The 18,991-nt window shown below is 38.5% G+C and overlaps 1 protein-coding gene across 1 annotated transcript; it reads left to right on the top strand.

The window, feature by feature from the left end:
- The first annotated feature begins 12,730 nt into the window (after positions 1–12,730).
- LOC132564329 (E3 SUMO-protein ligase NSE2-like) lies at positions 12,731–18,822 on the top strand. Its single transcript, XM_060228992.1, has 6 exons — positions 12,731–12,780; positions 13,980–14,161; positions 14,533–14,639; positions 15,550–15,697; positions 15,913–16,114; positions 16,935–18,822. Exons 2-6 carry the CDS (start codon positions 14,029–14,031, stop codon positions 17,053–17,055), a joined length of 711 nt encoding a protein of 236 aa, XP_060084975.1. The 5' UTR covers positions 12,731–12,780; positions 13,980–14,028; the 3' UTR covers positions 17,056–18,822.
- Positions 18,823–18,991: the final 169 nt, after the last annotated feature.

Raw genomic sequence — 18,991 nt, 5'->3', positions numbered from 1 at the left:
CCAAATTGTTTCGCTTGGCTTGTCTTGATTTTTTTTCTATCATTTTATTACAGTGTGATACCTCAGCTACCGAACAGCTGATTTTCTTTATTGAACTCATCAACTCTCCACACGCATCCGTTCTCCATAATTCGTTTCACACCACGACCTCTCTGTCGTCGCTATTACAAACACACCACAACTATCTACACACGAGAACAATTCTGTGAAGCTCGTTTCGTGATAGCAAATCTTCACTTGTACAAAATCCTCCAGTCTTTATTTGTGTACTTATAAAGATGTACAGGTATAGCCCCTTCATCATCAAATAAAACCTATTGGCTGTCAATACTAGACCATCTTCAATGGCTGTGTATCGTGTATCAGTTCAGTACAGTTACATGTAAGAGGGTTGAGGTGGCGGTGGGGGTCAGATTCATGCGTTCGTATACTTGGTATCCCCGTCAAACTCCACCCCTACCTTCCATCCTGTCACCCTCTGAGACATTATACTTTTCTAGATACTTTTAATACAAATATGTACAAATGTATATGTACCCGGCGTACACCCTAACATACAAGTTGGTATATATGTAATACAGGTGAGAGACGTACAGGTAAACAGACTATATAAACATTTAAATACTATGTATCTACATAGTTGTGACTTACTCGACTGGACGTCCCCTCCATTTTAAATTTCCCGTCCGTCCGGTAGTCCTTATTAGTAATATAAATGTTCTCTCCTCCGGACGTTGTGTTCGTGTATATCCTCACACTCGGAATTTGCGTCACAAATTTCACTTTAACACTGAGATCTTCCTGCGAACAGGTGTGTGTCGGAATCAGCTACTGGGACAACATGCTGAGCGTTGCCGGCTTTAAACAAGTAGAATGGAACAAGAATCAGTCAGGTGTGTCGCGCGTGTGTATTAAAAATGATCCGACATCAACAATGGCATGGTCTACTAAACATATATCAACTATGGAATGTTTGTATGTGAGACATCACTAAATAGACACTGATTGTTTAAACTAAATAACACCACATTTGATTCAACAATTTAGAATAAGTACATACACAGGTAAGACAGTCTACAGGTGAAAATTAATGAGATATTAAGGCCAAGTTCTTGTCGCCCTAAGACATCTTTTCCAGGTGACCTGTTACGTACACACAGTGAATGTGCCGATATCCGTTGACGTAAAACCTCATATTCATAATCTCACACTGATATGATCCTCCCACAGATATTAAACTTTGTTAATATCAAAGTGTGTTATTCGTGAAGGAAATCATGATTTATATAAGAATAATCGTGCACTTAATTGTAAAAGAAGGAAAGAAAGAGCCATTCAAAAATATTCTTTATGGATAATGCGGAGCCATCAATAGGATTTTCTGAATATAGTTTATAAGATGAGAAAAAAAGAAAGGAAGGAAGAAAAAAAGAAAGAAAGAGCCATTCAAAATATTCTTTACGAATAATGCGGAGCCATCAATAGGATTTTCTGAATATAGTTTGTAGAAATGAGGAAAATATGCTTTCTTTCCGCAAATGTCCAAGTTCTTGCTCAATTTAATTTTTCTACATTCTGTCCTTGCGCGGGCTCGCAATGACTGATGGCGTGATAATTATATATGCATTATATTAAGTTTTTAGAGTCACATGACATATTGGCACAATGACGCAGTGGATTTGGCTCTACTTATAAGTACTGACAGGTATTGCATCGTTAGTCTCCACATTTCGTTATATTATACTTATTATGCTGTTGAAATCTGGATTTGTACAGGAGTCTTTTCAAGTTTTTCGGTTGCCTTTCGCTATCGATTAACTTGCTTTTCTCTTAACCTTCATTCATTATTTCATCCTGTTTGAATAATTCGTCCATTTGGTGTACTGTGGTAGAGATATTCAAGTTTGTTTTGACATATTTCCTCGGAACCTGTGCTTTTTTCTGATACATTCGGGTACAATTACTACAGGTAATTCCAATATAGAACCTTCAGATCAACAACACTACTGTATATGATGCATTATTTTAATTTATCGATACTTTGGGCATTGTAACACAATTGACGAAGGAAGAAAATTTTGACTCGTGCCTACCCGAGCCTCGAACTCTCTATTTACGCCACAAAATCGCCAAGCCAAGCTATTCCAAGATACCTTATCATTACAACACAACGACAGCCCCAAAAAAGGATGTTTGGAAGTTGTACTGATAGACATCTGGAAATTCGCAACATGATCAAATCTTCGGAAGCTTTGCAATTATTTTGAGCAGCAATTAAAGGGAGGATAGAACAGCAATTTAGGGAAGGGTAGGGCTGTGTGGAGAGGGTTGGACAGGAATGTAAGGAAGGTAGGACGGAAATGTAAAGGAGTGTAGGGCAGCAATGTATGGAGGGTGAGTAGCAATTCTTCGTCGATTTACCCAATACAACCCAATGCTGTCCAACACAACGTAATACTACACGATACAAAGGCCGATTTACCCAATACAACACAATACTAGTACTCTCCAATACAACACAATACTTGTACTCCCCAATACAACACAATACTAGTACTCCCCAATACTACCCAATACAAACACCGATTTACCCTACAAAACCCAATACTAGTACCCCCATAATACTACCCAATACAACCCAATACTAGTAGTCCCCAATGCAAACCCAATACCAGTACTCCCCAATAAAACACAATACTAGTACACCCCAATACAACACAATACTAGTACTCCCCAATACAACACAATACTAGCACTCCCCAATACAACACAATACTAGTACTCCCCAATACTACCTAATACTAGTACTCCCCAATACAACACAATACTAGTACTCCCCAATACTACCTAATACAAACACCGATTTACCCTACACAACACAATACTAGTACTCCCCAATACTACCTAATACTAGCACTCCCCAATACAACACAATACTAGTACTCCCCAATACAACACAATACTAGTACTCCCCAATACTACCCAATACAAACACCGATTTACCCTACACAACACAATACTAGTACTCCCCAATACAACACAATACCAACGCCGATTTACCCTATACAACAAATACTAGTACTCCCCAAAACACAACACAATACTAGTACTCCCCAACACAACACAATACTAGTACCCCCATAATACTACCCAATACAACCCAATACTAGTAGTCCCCAATACAACCCAATACTAGTACTCCCCAATACAACACAATACTAGTACTCCCCAACACAACAAAATACTAGTACTCCCCAACACAACACAATACTAGTACTCCCCAAAACAACACATTATTAGTACTCCCCAATACTACCCAATACAACCCAATACTAGTACTCCCCAATACAACACAATACTAGTACTCCCCAATACAACCCAATACTTGTACTCCCCAATACAACACAATACTAGTACTCCCCAATACAACCCAATACTAGTACTCCCCAATACAACCCAATACTTGTACTCCCCAATACAACAAAATACTAGTACTCCCCAACACAACCCAATACTAGTACTCCCCAATACTACCCAATACTTGTACTCCCCAATACAACACAATACTAGTACTCCCCAATACAACACAATACTAGTACTCCCCAATACAACCCAATACTCGTACTCCCCAATACAACACAATACTGGTACTCCCCAATGCAACCCAATACTCGTACTCCCCAATACAACACAATACTGGTACTCCCCAATACAACACAATACTAGTACTCCCCAACACAACACAATACTAGTACTCCCCAATACAACCCAATACTAGTACTCCCCAAAACAACACATTATTAGTACTCCCCAATACTACCCAATACAACCCAATACTAGTACTCCCCAATACAACACAATACTAGTACTCCCCAACACAACACAATACTAGTACTCCCCAATACAACACAATACTGGTACTCCCCAATGCAACACAATACTAGTACTCCCCAACACAACACAATACTAGTACTCCCCAATACAACCCAATACTAGTACTCCCCAAAACAACACATTATTAGTACTCCCCAATACTACCCAATACAACCCAATACTAGTACTCCCCAATACAACACAATACTAGTACTCCCCAACACAACACAATACTAGTACTCCCCAATACAACACAATACTAGTACTCCCCAATACTACCTAATACAAACACCGATTTACCCTACAAAACCCAATACTAGTACCCCCATAATACTACCCAATACAACCCAATACTAGTAGTCCCCAATGCAAACCCAATACCAGTACTCCCCAATAAAACACAATACTAGTACACCCCAATACAACACAATACTAGTACTCCCCAATACAACACAATACTAGCACTCCCCAATACAACACAATACTAGTACACCCCAATACAACACAATACTAGTACTCCCCAATACAACACAATACTAGCACTCCCCAATACAACACAATACTAGTACTCCCCAATACTACCTAATACTAGTACTCCCCAATACAACACAATACTAGTACTCCCCAATACTACCTAATACAAACACCGATTTACCCTACAAAACCCAATACTAGCACTCCCCAATACAACACAATACTAGTACTCCCCAATACAACACAATACTAGTACCCCCCAAATACTACCTAATACAAACACCGATTTACCCTACAAAACCCAATACTAGTACCCCCCAAATACTACCCAATACAAACGCCGATTTACCCAATACAACTCACTTCTACTCAATACTACCCAACAGAACTGGTATGTACCAATTATCTACACAATTTATATTAAGATATAAAATGTTACCGCTATATCTAGTTCTGACAGAGATATTACTACCTAACTGTACGTCTCCTGTTATTAAGATTCTTTCAAACTCAAGACAACAGAAATATGTATTTAGACTTTATACTTTAATCAACAGAAAATCGGTAATATCCAGAAATAGTGACTTTTTCCACTTTAGATTTCCATGCATAAATAAATAAGAATGACACTTGAATCGCTCTCTGCACAGAGCTAAGGTGATCTTAACCTCTGGAGTATGATGTTGCGAGCGAAAGTGATCGTAATCGCCGAAGTATCGAGGATGGCTGTACCGTGTCATGGAAGCTACATCATTACCTTGCCATATAACATAATACCACATAATATGTTATCTTATTTTCATTTCCCATTCATCATATTACATATGTTACCAAATCACATTTTTACGCTACTTTATATACTATGCACGTGGTATTATAGCGGCAATATTATTTTAGCGTTTTTCGCGCTGGAAGTATTGTGCTAAAATATGATTATGCTAAATTGGCCGATCGACAGCTTTTGATTGACAGCGCGGTTTAGCCAATCAGATCGCGGGTAGTATTCGCCTCTTTGTTTACGTTTCGCTACTCCGACCTTCTCCGACAATGGTGAAACGTTGCTGCTGGGGAACTTGCAACACCGATTTCGCTACCCAGAGCGATTGGAGGGAGGTGTTGTGTTCATAACGTTTCCCAAATCTCAGACGAAGCATGAGAAGTGCAAATCTTGGCTCCGATTGTGCGGACGGCCTAAGTATCAACTTAACGAGGAGATCCTGCGGTGTCCTAGAATATAAAGCATTTTTCTTTATTTTCATGTCTGCTCAAAAGTGCGTAAATATTCACAGAATCACGTGTACAATATTTCAATGAACATCAGTATTGTTCTCCACTCAAAATTTTGCTGGCATAAGTTTTATAATCCTCTCTCATGTGCTAATAAGCCGCATGTTAATGTGTGTACAGTGAAACCTCGCTATTAAGACCATTTTGGGGACTGGACAAAAGTGGTCTTAATAGCGAGGTGGTCTTAATAGTGAGGTGGATCAGATTGACCACAAAGAACCGTAACTCTGTTTAAGATAAAGAGTATATATATATCATTAAGTAATGTACATGTATATTATTCAACAATAATAACTAATAATAATAAACTAAAATGTTGAATTTTATGAAATGCATGTAAAAAAGACAAAATTGCTGAACTGACAGAAGAATAATTATGTATATATTCCTTAGTTTATATCATAATATACATGTATATTTACTATTGTAAACATTGAATAAAAGGAAACAAACAATCCATTTTAAGTTCAATTGGAATTTAACGGCAACTATTTCACATAAATTTACGAACACATTTACTCAGTATTTGTAACAACTTTAATGAAGTCACTATAAAGTCTTTCAACGCTTCATTTTTCACTTAAATTCGCAAACACATTATCTTTATCAGTGTATCACTCAGTACAACACATTTTTCTTTTTACTTAAAAAAAGAGTCCGGAGCACAATATTGCGAAGAGCTACGGATCTGGACAGCCTCCTCTTTCATACGTCCTTTTTACCGATCGCGATAGCTCGTTTCGTTTCCGTGGTTTCGTCATTGCTTGATAAAGTTCATCGGAGTTTTGTGACAGAGAAAATGTGTCGTAAAAAAATTGGAACACATACACGTTTTTTTATTGTTCAAACGATATCGAGAGTGTAACATTGCTACAAAAACAGTTAAAAACTCTCGACAACGTGTACGCGTGCAAGCCAAGGAATATCGGCCGAAACGACTACATAATTCACTTTTGGGTATGCAGGGCTTCTAAGGTGTTTTTATATACCTACCGATCTATCAATATATAATTAACAAATAACAGATCACTATTAAAACGTGTCTAGCACGCGGTTTCGGACGGGTAGGCCAAGTTAATCCGATAATGATGTTTACTTAGTTTAACGCCACCTGGTGACAGGGTCGGTAACCCGTGACGAAAACAATGGTCGTGCACGACACACATGTTCGCGGTTCACTGCCCACCAGGTAAACTTTAATCACTGGTCAGGCCGTGGTCGTAATTGTGAGGTCAATTATCGTTAATAAGTGGTCGTTGAGACTGTAGGAAGTGGTCGTCATACGGAATAGCGGGGTGGTCGTAATACTGAAGCGACCAATACAAAGATATATAGTGGAAAAATACGGGACTGAAAAAAAGTGCCCGTAATAGCGGGGTGGTCGTAATTTTGAGGTGGTCGTTAGGTGAGGTTTCACTGTATTTATAAACAAGCTTGATTTCGGACTGACCATTTTCGGATATTTATTGACTGAAGGGAAATGAAATTATCTGGACATGTTTCTTTTCTTTTACAAAGTTTTACTTTGTGAATGGTCTTTTTAGGTTTAAACATATTTATTGTCAAATACATGTGACACCCATTTGAATGATTTTAATACGTTATGTATTTTTACTGTACGTTGCGCCACATTTACGTCGGGAGTATCCCATGTTGTGGTGTGTGTTGTGAAAGTTATGTCCTATTATGTATACTGTATGTGTAGGTCGTGAATGTCCAGAGAGTGAGCTTTTGTGACGTATGTAAGTAAAACAGGTTTGACAGGTGACGGACAGTACTGGACATGGGTGCAGGGTCTTTTTCTATTCTTTTCTCTTTTTCGATTACCGCCAAATTGACCATAAAGGCTTTGAACACCGGCAGGGAAAGACATTCCCTCCATATCTATATACCCGGTATTTTTTATTTATGGCTGGAATGTCCTAGGCACCACATGCCAAGTAAGTTGCTTTTATGATGTGTTGTTGTGATAATTTAATTAATTGGTTTTAAATAATATTTGATGCTAAAGGTATTTTTTTAAATTAACGCGTACCTGTCTCAATACATGTAGTTGTTAATATAGTACCTTTCAATTTTAGTTGGTCTACAACGTTATTTGTTTTGTTGTAGGGATTAAGTATAGAATTAAGCATCTCAATAAATGAATGGGCATCAGGCGGTTTGCTGTTGTTTATACCAAGGACCCGCAAATCCGACTATGTTACATTGGTGCCCATGTAGGGACAACTTGGTATCAAATAACCATCGAACGCACCCCACTTGTGTGACTGACCGGAAGTTGTGATGGGACGACTCATGATGTTCGAGTTTCTAACAGGAGTGTGATGTTTCCTTTGTGTGTTTTGGACACGATCGTCATCATTAAAGATTAAAGAACCTTGTTTGGTAAGCTTATATTGAGCTGATGGGACAACTAATTGTCGTTTTGTTTTCCCCTCCACGGACACCTCACGGTAGAGGGTTGCACGACTAACAGCCAAGGAATCGAAATGTCGGTATAGTGCAGGATTCCAAGCCGATTCTGGTAACTAAGACCTAAGACCATTCTGGATATTATGGATACATGGTCCAAGAAGTCTGTCCATCCTCTGTACTTTCCTGACATCACCAAGATTGAGCTGCTCCAGCTCCAAATCCTCCAAGTACGTTTCCCGTATGACATCAGGAGTAGTATCCGCTAGACATATGCTTTGGAAATGGGGCTGATCATACAATGTTTGGCACACTGCAGAGACGGAGTCCTCAGTAATGGTATCTCTTTTGGTCCCATGCTCCATCGCTTCCTTGGTAGGCAGCCTTGACAACGTATCCGCATCTACAAGAGATTTCCCTGGCCGATAGCGAATATCAAAATTGTAAGCAGATAAAGCAGCCAGCCAGCGATGACCCGTGGCATCTAATTTTGCACTCGTCAGCACATAAGTGAGCGGATTATTGTCCGTCACTACTGTGAACCGATGATCATACAGGTAGTCCTTAAATTTTTCTGTCACTGCCCATTTCATCGCCGAAAATTCCAACTTATGGGCTGGATAATTTCGCTCTGATCTGGAAAGTCCACGGCTGGCGTACGCGATAACTTTTGGTTTGTTGTCGTGGCTCTGATAAAGAACTGCCCGAGTCCCTTATGACTTGCATCACAGTGTACCTCAAAAGGCTCGGAGTAATTGGGGTAGGCTAGAACTGGTGGGGAAGTCAATCTTTCCTTTAAGCAATTAAATGCATATTCCTGATCTTCTCCCTATTCCAACAAGCAGTAGCAGTTCCTTTCCTGCTTGGCTTCTTTGGAGTAGGCATGAGATCACACAATGGTCGGGCTATCTTGGCAAAATCCTTTATAAACTTCCTATAGTAGCCAGCGAAGCCGAGGAACCGACGAACGTCTTAAGGACTCGATGGTTTTTCCCAGTTGATTATCTTTTCCACGTTGCTAGGGTCTGCCTCTATCCCTGCCGACGTCACTATAAATCCAAGGTACTTAACACGGCGTTGAAAGAATGAACATTTCTTAGGAGACAACTTGATCCCATGCTCCCTCAATCTCTGTAGCACTCGCTGAATTTTCTCCAAATGCTCATCAAATGTTGCGGAAAATATAATTATGTCGTCAAGGTAGATGAAACAGTCTACCATGTGTAGCTCCCCTAGACACTGTTCCATTAGCCTTTGGTAGGTAGAAGGGGCATTAGCAAGGCCGAATGGCATCCGATTATACTCGTAGAACCCGAGTGGCCCCAGGGTGAATGCCGTCCTCTCCTTATGATGTTCTGCAACCTCAACCTGATGGTACCTGCTTTTCATATCTAACACGGAGAAGAATGTAGATCCAGAAAGAGAGTCAAGTATTTCTTCAATCCTTGGGAGGGCGTACGCATCTTTAATGGTTCGTTGATTGAGCTGGCGGAAATCGATACACATGCGTAGTGTCCCGTCTTTCTTCCTTGCCAACACAACACCTGATACCCATGGGGATCATGACCTCCTTATCACTTCACATGCCAATAGCTGTTGAAGGTGCTCCCTTACCTCCTGCACCATTCCTGGAGGTATCCTACGGTGTCGCTGCCTAAAGGGTTTTGTGTCCATAAGCTCTATTCTATGAGGAAATGTATCGGTCCGACCAAGGTCCAAGTCACCAGAAGAAAATACATCTGGAAAGTAAGATAATACTTCTCTTCCTCGCTTCAGCAAACAATCATCCAACTCCACACTAAATGTGACCTTTTCTAAGAAGCTTATCTTCCTCCTCATCCTGTGGCACCATCCCATGTAAGGAATGCTGGACACGTACAGGCTGAATCTCACAGACGACGCCTCTTGTGGGGACAACAACAGTATTCGTAGTCAGGTTGGTAACATTGACTGACAGAAGTCCATTCCTCCCATGCTGATAAGTGAAGATCGTAGGGGCAATGTCCATATCCTTTGGGACAACGGATGAGTGGGTGGACTGCATCAAGGCACACACATCTGGATAATACACTTCCTTGTCAAGCTTACATTGTATATCGACCCTCCCATTAGGAGGTATCACAATGTTAGTTGGCTCTGCACTCCTGGCTATACCAAGGCAATAAATATTCCTAGTAAGCTTCTTCTCCCTCAGTGAGATACATCTGAATGACGTATACCAAGGCGTGGATAATGGAGCGTGTTGCATGTACCTCTCCCCAAACCATTCCCGACACTTTTCCATAAAGTGCGTCAACACATTAGTTCCAAGCAACACTGGTATTGATCTGTTAAAATCATAGTCAGGAACTACAAGAAGAAGACATGTTGAGCAGTCATCCCTGGTTATCCTGTCAATCTGTATAGAGACTTCAATGTATCCCAGGTAAGGCAGAAGGGCACCACCAGCAACCTGAATGTCCAGAGATCCATCCCTAATTGGATGCAGAGGTATATAAGATAAATTTTGTTGATAAAATTCCTGGCTAACACTGGACACTGTAGCCCCCCAGTATCCAACAGAGCTTTAGTTGGTAATCCATCTATAAAAAGATCAACAATGTTTCAGTTCCCTGTTAACCCTGATGGATTTTCATGTTTCCTTGTAACTGTCACTCCTTGTCTGATGGGGTTCGTCATTCTCTGGGCTGACGTTCTCTGACCTATGGGTACTCCCTGCTCATAGGCCGATTGAAGTTTAAATGCTTCCTGGAGTGGTCCAGGATAACACGGCAGCCTATCTGGAGATGTCCGTATTGGCCACATCTATAACACTGAGGACCCTGTGAACTGTCTCTGTTCGACTGGTACTGGGCCTGTGGTTCCATTACGGATGGCGGAGGGAAAGTAGGTGGAGGATAAGGAGGCTGAGCTAAACCAGGCTGGTAGAACTGTTCACATTTCCTGTCACGACCACCATTAGACTGCGCCGGATAATCCTCACGATGATCCAGGTGATAATCCCTCTGCCCCTGGCTGCCTTGGGGATTCCTTCCTCCCTGTTTAGTCCTATTACCTTTTGGTGCTCCAGATGATTGGGAGTCTCCATAACCAGATGGGACATTTGGCAGTAGCCAAAACTTTATCCCTGTGTAGAGACCGTTTTTACTGGGCATCTATGTCTAAAAATGTTGACAGCTGGATTGCGAGATGCAACAGGTGCATTCGGCGAGTATAGGGAAATGAAAGTACGTGACTACTTAAATGGACTGTTTTAAGTCATTCAAGGAGGAAAAGGGCTAAAATATATATACATGATTTTAGGTTATTAAATTCCCTAATGACCGGTATATTTCTTTATTTCATTATTGCACTGCTACCACATATAAACTTAGTTTAAAAAGTAAAAACCGTCTCAGAAATACTCGTCTGAAAAACGGATCGTAGTAATGTGGCGACTTACTGGGTTCTGGCAATATGCGTCAAATGAAAAAGACAGTTTTCACTCCTTCAACAACGGAAAGGGCTGTAATTCATAGATACAAATTTAGTATTTTGAATTCCCTATTGACTAATGTATATATTGTCTTTGAATAAATGCAGTGATTTGCCATATTAACCTTATTTGAAAAGGAAAACCCCATAAATATTCGACTGAAAACGGGTATATCCCCAAATTTTCCCGCTGACTGGGGAAACCATGGCCACTAATTTCAACTGTATCATCGTCTCTTGTTTGGAAGGACGCTCGTTGAAAGTATGACCCAGACACGAAACCGTTCGCTTTTAATTTTGTCTTCGATTCGTTAGAAGTATAATTAAGTCCGATATCATCGGGAATGACGTTCAATGCTGACGACATTTTGTTCGTCGGAGATAGTGAGAGTAGCCTCCCTTGATTTTCGGTAGGCGTGGTTATTTTTGCGTTGTCGATCGGCCAATTACGGCTTTTGGAGATGCGCTTTTTCTTCATTGCGCTGAAAAGTGATAATGCGTTAACATTATCTACGTAATTTTATATCATAAAGCCAAATAACACTAAAATACTAGAGATAATTCTGATAAACTCATAAAACTGTTTACTTGTTAGGGTTAATAAATTCTTTAAATTTCAATGCAATTGGCCTATAACGGATTAATATTTATAATTCTTTCTGTGCTTGAAAAACGCTAGACACAATTGACTGGGTAAATATTTTTGTTCCAGACACTTGTGCAACAATGCACGTTGGGAATCTATCTTACCTTTCCTTACTCTCTGAAAGTCTTTTTTTTAAAATTGAGCAGTGACGTATATATCAGGTGTTATATATGTCTCTGATTTGAGCTAATTTTACATTGTTGATATTGTATATTATTTATATTGTACGACACTCAATTTTATCAACGCAGTCTTGTTTGTAAAATATATTGTTCTTCTTACAAAATCTTCAAATTGGAGAAAATATAGAAAACAATAATATTTATTGCAATCGATTTGCCGATCACAATATATATAATATCTGGATTATTGTGGGATGCATTCATTATTTAGATATGCAATGAATACTGCATCTAAATTTAAAGGTGGAATTCCGACTAATGTTAAAATCTTCAGAGAAACCGTTTGTTGTACCATTGTATATACTTGAATCAGTAGTTAGAGTTACGTCCCTTGTTGGGAAATCTTTGACAGAAAAGCGGGAGTTCGGACGTAAGGCGGCGAGACGAAAAGAGAGAAGACAGGCGACCAGTTCATTGACAGAGGAAAACGTAGGTGTTGAAGGGCAGCTATACCAATTTCCGTAGAAATTGAAAGTACATGTCTAGGCATATCTCTTTATGGTGCGCGACTAGTGACCAAAGGGTCGGTTGTTCCAACCTCAGCGGGGCAAAATATATTTCATTAGGCCTTTAAGATCTACCTTCCTATTACAAACTTGGTGGCGTTGACCACGAAGGATAGGAGCTATAGGGGACTGTTGTCACTGGCGAAAACTTTGGCGAAGGAGGGAGTAGTGTCACAGGGGTCGCCTTACCATAATCCTTTCTGGGAATCCTCCATGCGGCTCATGTATATCGGACGTTTGACAATGCCCCTTGTCGGAATCCTTTATCCGGCATATAAATTCTATTCTGGATATCAAGCCAGGTTGACATACCTCCTGGCCTGATGTCTCCCACGAAAATTACGATTCTCATAGCACTGACTTTATAGTAATAAAAAAATTCATTTTCCAACTTAGAGGAAAATAAACGGATTTATTTTCCTTAGAAATTTTGAAAACATCTTTTTCTAGATCATGCAGGTTTGCAAAGGCTATTCAAGCCTTCTCTGTACTGACACCAAACGGTTGTATTGACAAAGCATTTTGAGTCCTGTGGTGAAAATGTTTTGTGGGTACGTACCTTAGGTAAGGGACAGTTGGGGACTCTGTTGTCATAACTCACCTGCCATAAACAAGTCTTGAATTTCTGTGTAAGTTGAAGTTACAACTTCACAGTTATTTTAATAGAAAGTAAATCAAATTTTGCAAGCTTCATGAAATGATGGACAATGCTATGTTGAAGCTGTATAATGCAAGTCTGCAGGATCACTGGCAAAAAGCACAGTATCCTAACAATTGGAAATCCAAATAAAGCCCATTTAATTGGTCATGATCAAGGGTCTCTAAATAATGTCTGGCTGGTCGTTTTTGCTGGGGAAATTCACATCTTTTCCTCAGTCACCTCCTTTGTTTCAAAATTTAGGCCGGTAGGCATCATTGACAAGTCTTATAAGGACAAAACAACTCTATTATGCAGTTTAAATCTTTATTTGGCTTTGTTGCTTACTGTATCTAATTTTAGATATGTATTGAAAGATGCTATCCACCTGTGTGTCTTTTGTCTAATCTAGCACTGTTGGTTTTGAAATACTTTACATTAAAAGAGTTCCGAATCTTAAACTGTGGATGTTGAATGTCTATCAGTTTCAGAGTGATGATGACTATTAATATGTGATCAGGAAGAATCAAAATCATGTCTTCGGGGGCGACGCATTTTGGTGTCGTTGACCAGGCGATCAAGTCAATGAAAACTGTTGAGGAATATATAGATGTTGGAATGGAAACAACCATAGATGTTGTACAAGATTTGGTGGAGAATGATAAAGGTATAGATTTGATTAATTGGCATTTACTTGATATAAACGAAAATATTAGTCCTCGTATCTTTGATAAATTATCGTATCCCAGCATTAATTACATTATCCAAAAACTCATTATCATTACAAAAGAATAATTTAAATTTTAGTAACCCATAATCATATTCACCTGTACCAACATTTGTTCCTGGTGATGGAAATCATAAAGAAACTTCAATGAATTGAAATGTGATTAATGAAATCTTCTATATCAAAGGAACCAGATGTTCTTCAGCATATTTACATGTATAGAATAAACAGTATGTAACATTTTTGTATTAATATGCAGTTTTGATATGAAACAAAAAGTCTTTTAATGACTGGGTTTGTGTGTCATTCAGAAAATGAAGCTGGAGTAGCAGAGCTAGAGAAAGTGATGAAAAGTTACATAAAGATGGAATCCGATCTTCACAGGTTCTTGGAGGCCGTCCAACAAGTCAAACATAAGGTGAGTTAATTATGATACAGATGCCCTCGGAGAATTGAAGAATTGATTATATAAGTGACTGAGTATGTCGAACACAAGGATGGACCAGATCAAACTAAATGTGGATCACTTCCTTTTCTAACACATGAATGAGCCAGGTAAACTGAATGTGGATCACTTCCAAGAACATAGAGACCAGGTCACTTGTCAGAAGATACAAAATTATCACATAATTCAAGTGGTAATTTCCAAGATTTCAAAGTGAAAGACATGTACATATCTCCAACATTTACGTTTATCTCTCTTGTGTCTGTAGGTTTGGAATTTTCATCTTTTTCACAAAGCCTTTCTCCTTTGTTTTGGGATTGCTTAAAGCCACATGTAATTACTGATCTGATAAACATAAATAAACCTTTGATTCATTTAAATAACCAGACTTTTGATTTTCTTTCCATGAGTAGTAAAAATAGAAATAAAATTTCGTGCTCTGGAATACCTTTGATCCTTTATATAGGTAGATATCTACTTGAATCTATGTAAGTAATATTTCAAGCAGCAAAAAAGATTTTCTACATTGAAATTTACATTAAGAACTTTATTTTGAGACCTTACAAATATTTTGCATCACTTGAACTTAGACCACTGATCATGCATTTACCCCATTTCACTCTGTAACCACTAGAATTTTAAGATTATCTCCCTTTGCCAAATTTCATTCTTATTCACATACATGAAAAGATCTCCAACATAATCTTGTGAAATATTGCTGAGAAACTTGACTGATATAGCTGTTGATCAATTTGTACATAAAATTTCAGAAGTTTGTCACCAAACCTCGCTAAGAGTGAGTGTATAGAAATAACAAAGAGGAAAGGAGATTACAGAAAATAAAAGTACTGTGTCATCAAATTAAAAAGTTGTTTTCGTTTAGGCATCCAAATCAAAGGAACGTATGGACTTGGAGAGTCTGCTAGATAAAACATTGGAGGAATTGCCCAAGAGCAATGTGGAGGTTCTATGTCATGATCATGTTAAATTCCAAGATTTCAAGGAAAGGATATTGGAAATTCAACACCCAGGTAATGCAATATTTGTCTAACCATGGCTATTCTGATTCAGAAACTAGAAAAAGTGGTTGTTTGGTTCCTGTAAATTGCAGTATAGAAATATGTTGTAAACAACATTATGACTGAATTGATGTTTTCTGCCACAAATCTTTGTGTAATGTTATGGTAATATTGATTGAAATATTGTTTAAAACATTTAAGTTAAGAGTATTTTATTTGCATAAAAGATGAGTCGGTACCAGCATCAGCTTTGACTGGGCCATCAAGTACAGGTGATGATGATGTTGCCATGACGCAGCCAGAGATCAACACTCGATGTCCCTACACAGGCATGGAAATGAAAAATCCAGTTAAAAATAAAGCTTGTGGACACAAGTATGATAAGGAGGGTATCCTGCAATATATCAAGAACAAAGGAAAGCGTGCTAAGTAAGCAAAAAAAATTCTGACATGTATAGGCTTTCCTGTCCATTAATAATTGTTGATCTTTAGATTTTCAAATTTAGCAATTTGTTATTGATCCAGGATCATTGAATTTCTGCCGGAAATTCAATTCGTAATCAACCTAGGCTTACTGTCGAACTGTCAGAAATTTTTTGATCGACCTTAGACTCAATGTCAAACTGTCACTGTGGTACTGTCAAAGGTTTGTAAAGGACTCCAGTCTCACTGTGGTACTGTCAGAGGTTTGTAATGAACTCCAGACTCACTGTGGTACTGTCAAAGGTTTGTAATGGAGTCCAGCCTCACTGTGGTACTGTCAAAGGTTTGTAAAGGACTCCAGTCTCACTGTGGTACTGTCAAAGGTTTGTAAAGGACTCCAGTCTCACTGTGGTACTGTCAAAGGTTTGTAATGGAGTCCAGCCTCACTGAGGTACTGTCAAAGGTTTGTAATCGACCTCAGACTCACTATCATATTATCAGAGGTTTGTTATCAACCCAAGGCTCACTGTCAGGAAGTAAAATCCGTCATACAGGTCTTATTGACATTTCAGCAAGGTAAATTTATAGATAATAGATTATAGTAACGTGACCTTTTTAGCTAGAAACTGGTCACATTATTCAAATAACATTTACATCAGTTAAATCAAAGTAAATGTAAACTGCTGAATTAGTATCCTGATGCATTTTAATTTAGACTGAAACTTTACCATTTTCACTACTAATACAACTTTATCATATAACATACCTGACAAAGGTATATCAGATGAAGCACAGTGTGTACAGTTCTTACACTGGTGATTTCCAGGTGTCCAATCAATGGATGTGTTAATGTAAAGACTTTAGATGCCAGTTGTCTAGAGGAAGACCGTGAACTGAAACGCTACATTGAACGCAAACAAAGAGGAAAACGCTCACAGAGGACATAGATGCAGTTGTCTAGAGGAAGACTGTGAACTGAAACGCTACATTGAACGCAAACAAAGAGGAAAACGCTCACAGAGGACATAGATGCAGTTGTCTAGAGGAAGACCGTGAACTGAAACGCTACATTGAACGCAAACAAAGAGGAAAACGCTCACAGAGGACATAGCAGCATGGTTAAATGAACAAGTCTTTGACTAAATTTCTGTAATTTAATGATCTCTTGAACGTTATAAATGTTTAATTTTATGATATGGAGACTAAATGCAAACTGGTGATCAATATATTTTTTCTTAATTGACGGAGTTTGATTGTTTTATCAACTTAGAATGTTATAATTACTGATATCTGAGCTGTTAGGTTGAGTGGCATGGCCAATATTTTGGAGGTGTTTAATGAATAAATACCTGCTTCTGTTTTTTAGAAAAGATATAGAATGGATAGTAATTCTAGTTCTCAGATATATTTCTGAAATTGCCATGTTTTAATCTAGATCAAAAGATATAAACTTGTACAGCATCACTTTTATTAGTTTTACTTATGAGTTTTAATCTTCACAATTATTACTTATATCAACTATGGATGGATAACAACTTAACACTCCGCAACAGCCTTGACCTAACACTCCGCAACAGCCTTGACCTAACACTCCACAACAGCCTTGACCTAACACCTTGACCTGAGTTCCTAAGTATACATACACATCTGAGACTCTTTGAACGAATCTGTGTTTTCCCTGACATAGTCGATAATGTCTAGGCTACTTTGTAAGTCTAAATCATATTGATTTGTCAATAATACTTGAAAAATTGGCGTTAATCACCAATACTGTCCTTTCTTGAATTTGAGGTGATCACATTACTGAAACTTGCGGGTAACTGTGCAATGATTGAGTACCCAGGGCGAAAATTGTGTTCCCATGACAGCCGTAGAAATGAGTTCCATTTGTTTTCCCTTCATTCATGATCACATGATCTTATTTAAACTTGGTGCTGCTACCTTCAAATTGCATTTGAAGCTGGGGAAACCTTTTGTTTTATCTTTTATTGCTTAATGTTGATGACCTTTAAAAAATAATACATGACAAAATTTTCTTAAAATAAGTATTTGAATATTGTTCTTTTCTATATCATTGTTGGTCATATTTTTGTCAAACATCAGGTTACACACCGTACCACTTTATGGAAGGGAGAGAATTTGAAATGCTTTGAGAGAAATTGATTTTGCTGTGAAAAGGAGAGGACAGAATGTGAAATCTATACCCATTGTTACACGGATTGGCAAAGTATTGACCTGGGAAATGTTATGTTGTTATAACATTTCATCAACCATGTCAAATCATCCAACCATGTCACCAAGAATATGATAAATTTGCTTTCTAAGCAAGTATACTATTTTGAAAATGTTAAGAATGTGGAAAAATAGTCAAAAGTTTGTCATGTGAAGGCAGCATGCTGGCGTTTGTCATGTGAAGGCAGCATGCTGGCGTTTGTCATGTGAAGGCAGCATGCTGGTGTTTGTCATGTGAAGGCAGCATGCTGGTGTTTGTCATGTGAAGGCAGCATGCTGGTGTTTGTCATGTGAAGGCAGCATGCTAGTGTGATGTTATTAGTTAAATGTTACAGTAAGGAGGATGTGTTACCAGCTTGGTAGTTTTCTAACCCACAATGTTACGGGTAATCACCAACACCTGAAGTGTATCAGGACACATTTGACTGTGATGACACAATGATGTAAATTTTGTTTTATATCAAATAAAGCAGAAAATGTTTCAGATTTGTTGTAGTCCTATGTTGCTGTCTCATTTTGTATAAATCACTCCATAAACAACTGAATTTATCAAGTTCAGTTTACTAAAACCTTGTTTATCTTTGTAACAAGATAACTGACCCCCAAAAAATCAGAATCAAAGTTGTCGGCGGGTCATTAACAAGAGACCTG

The sequence above is a fragment of the Ylistrum balloti genome, unplaced genomic scaffold, assembly GCF_031769215.1.
Source record: "Ylistrum balloti isolate Yb309-2 unplaced genomic scaffold, AGI_CSIRO_Ybal_v1 Utg369680, whole genome shotgun sequence".
NCBI classification, from domain to species: domain Eukaryota; kingdom Metazoa; phylum Mollusca; class Bivalvia; order Pectinida; family Pectinidae; genus Ylistrum; species Ylistrum balloti.
Note: the sequence above shows the minus strand (reverse complement) of the source record. Positions and strands in the feature narration are given on the sequence as shown.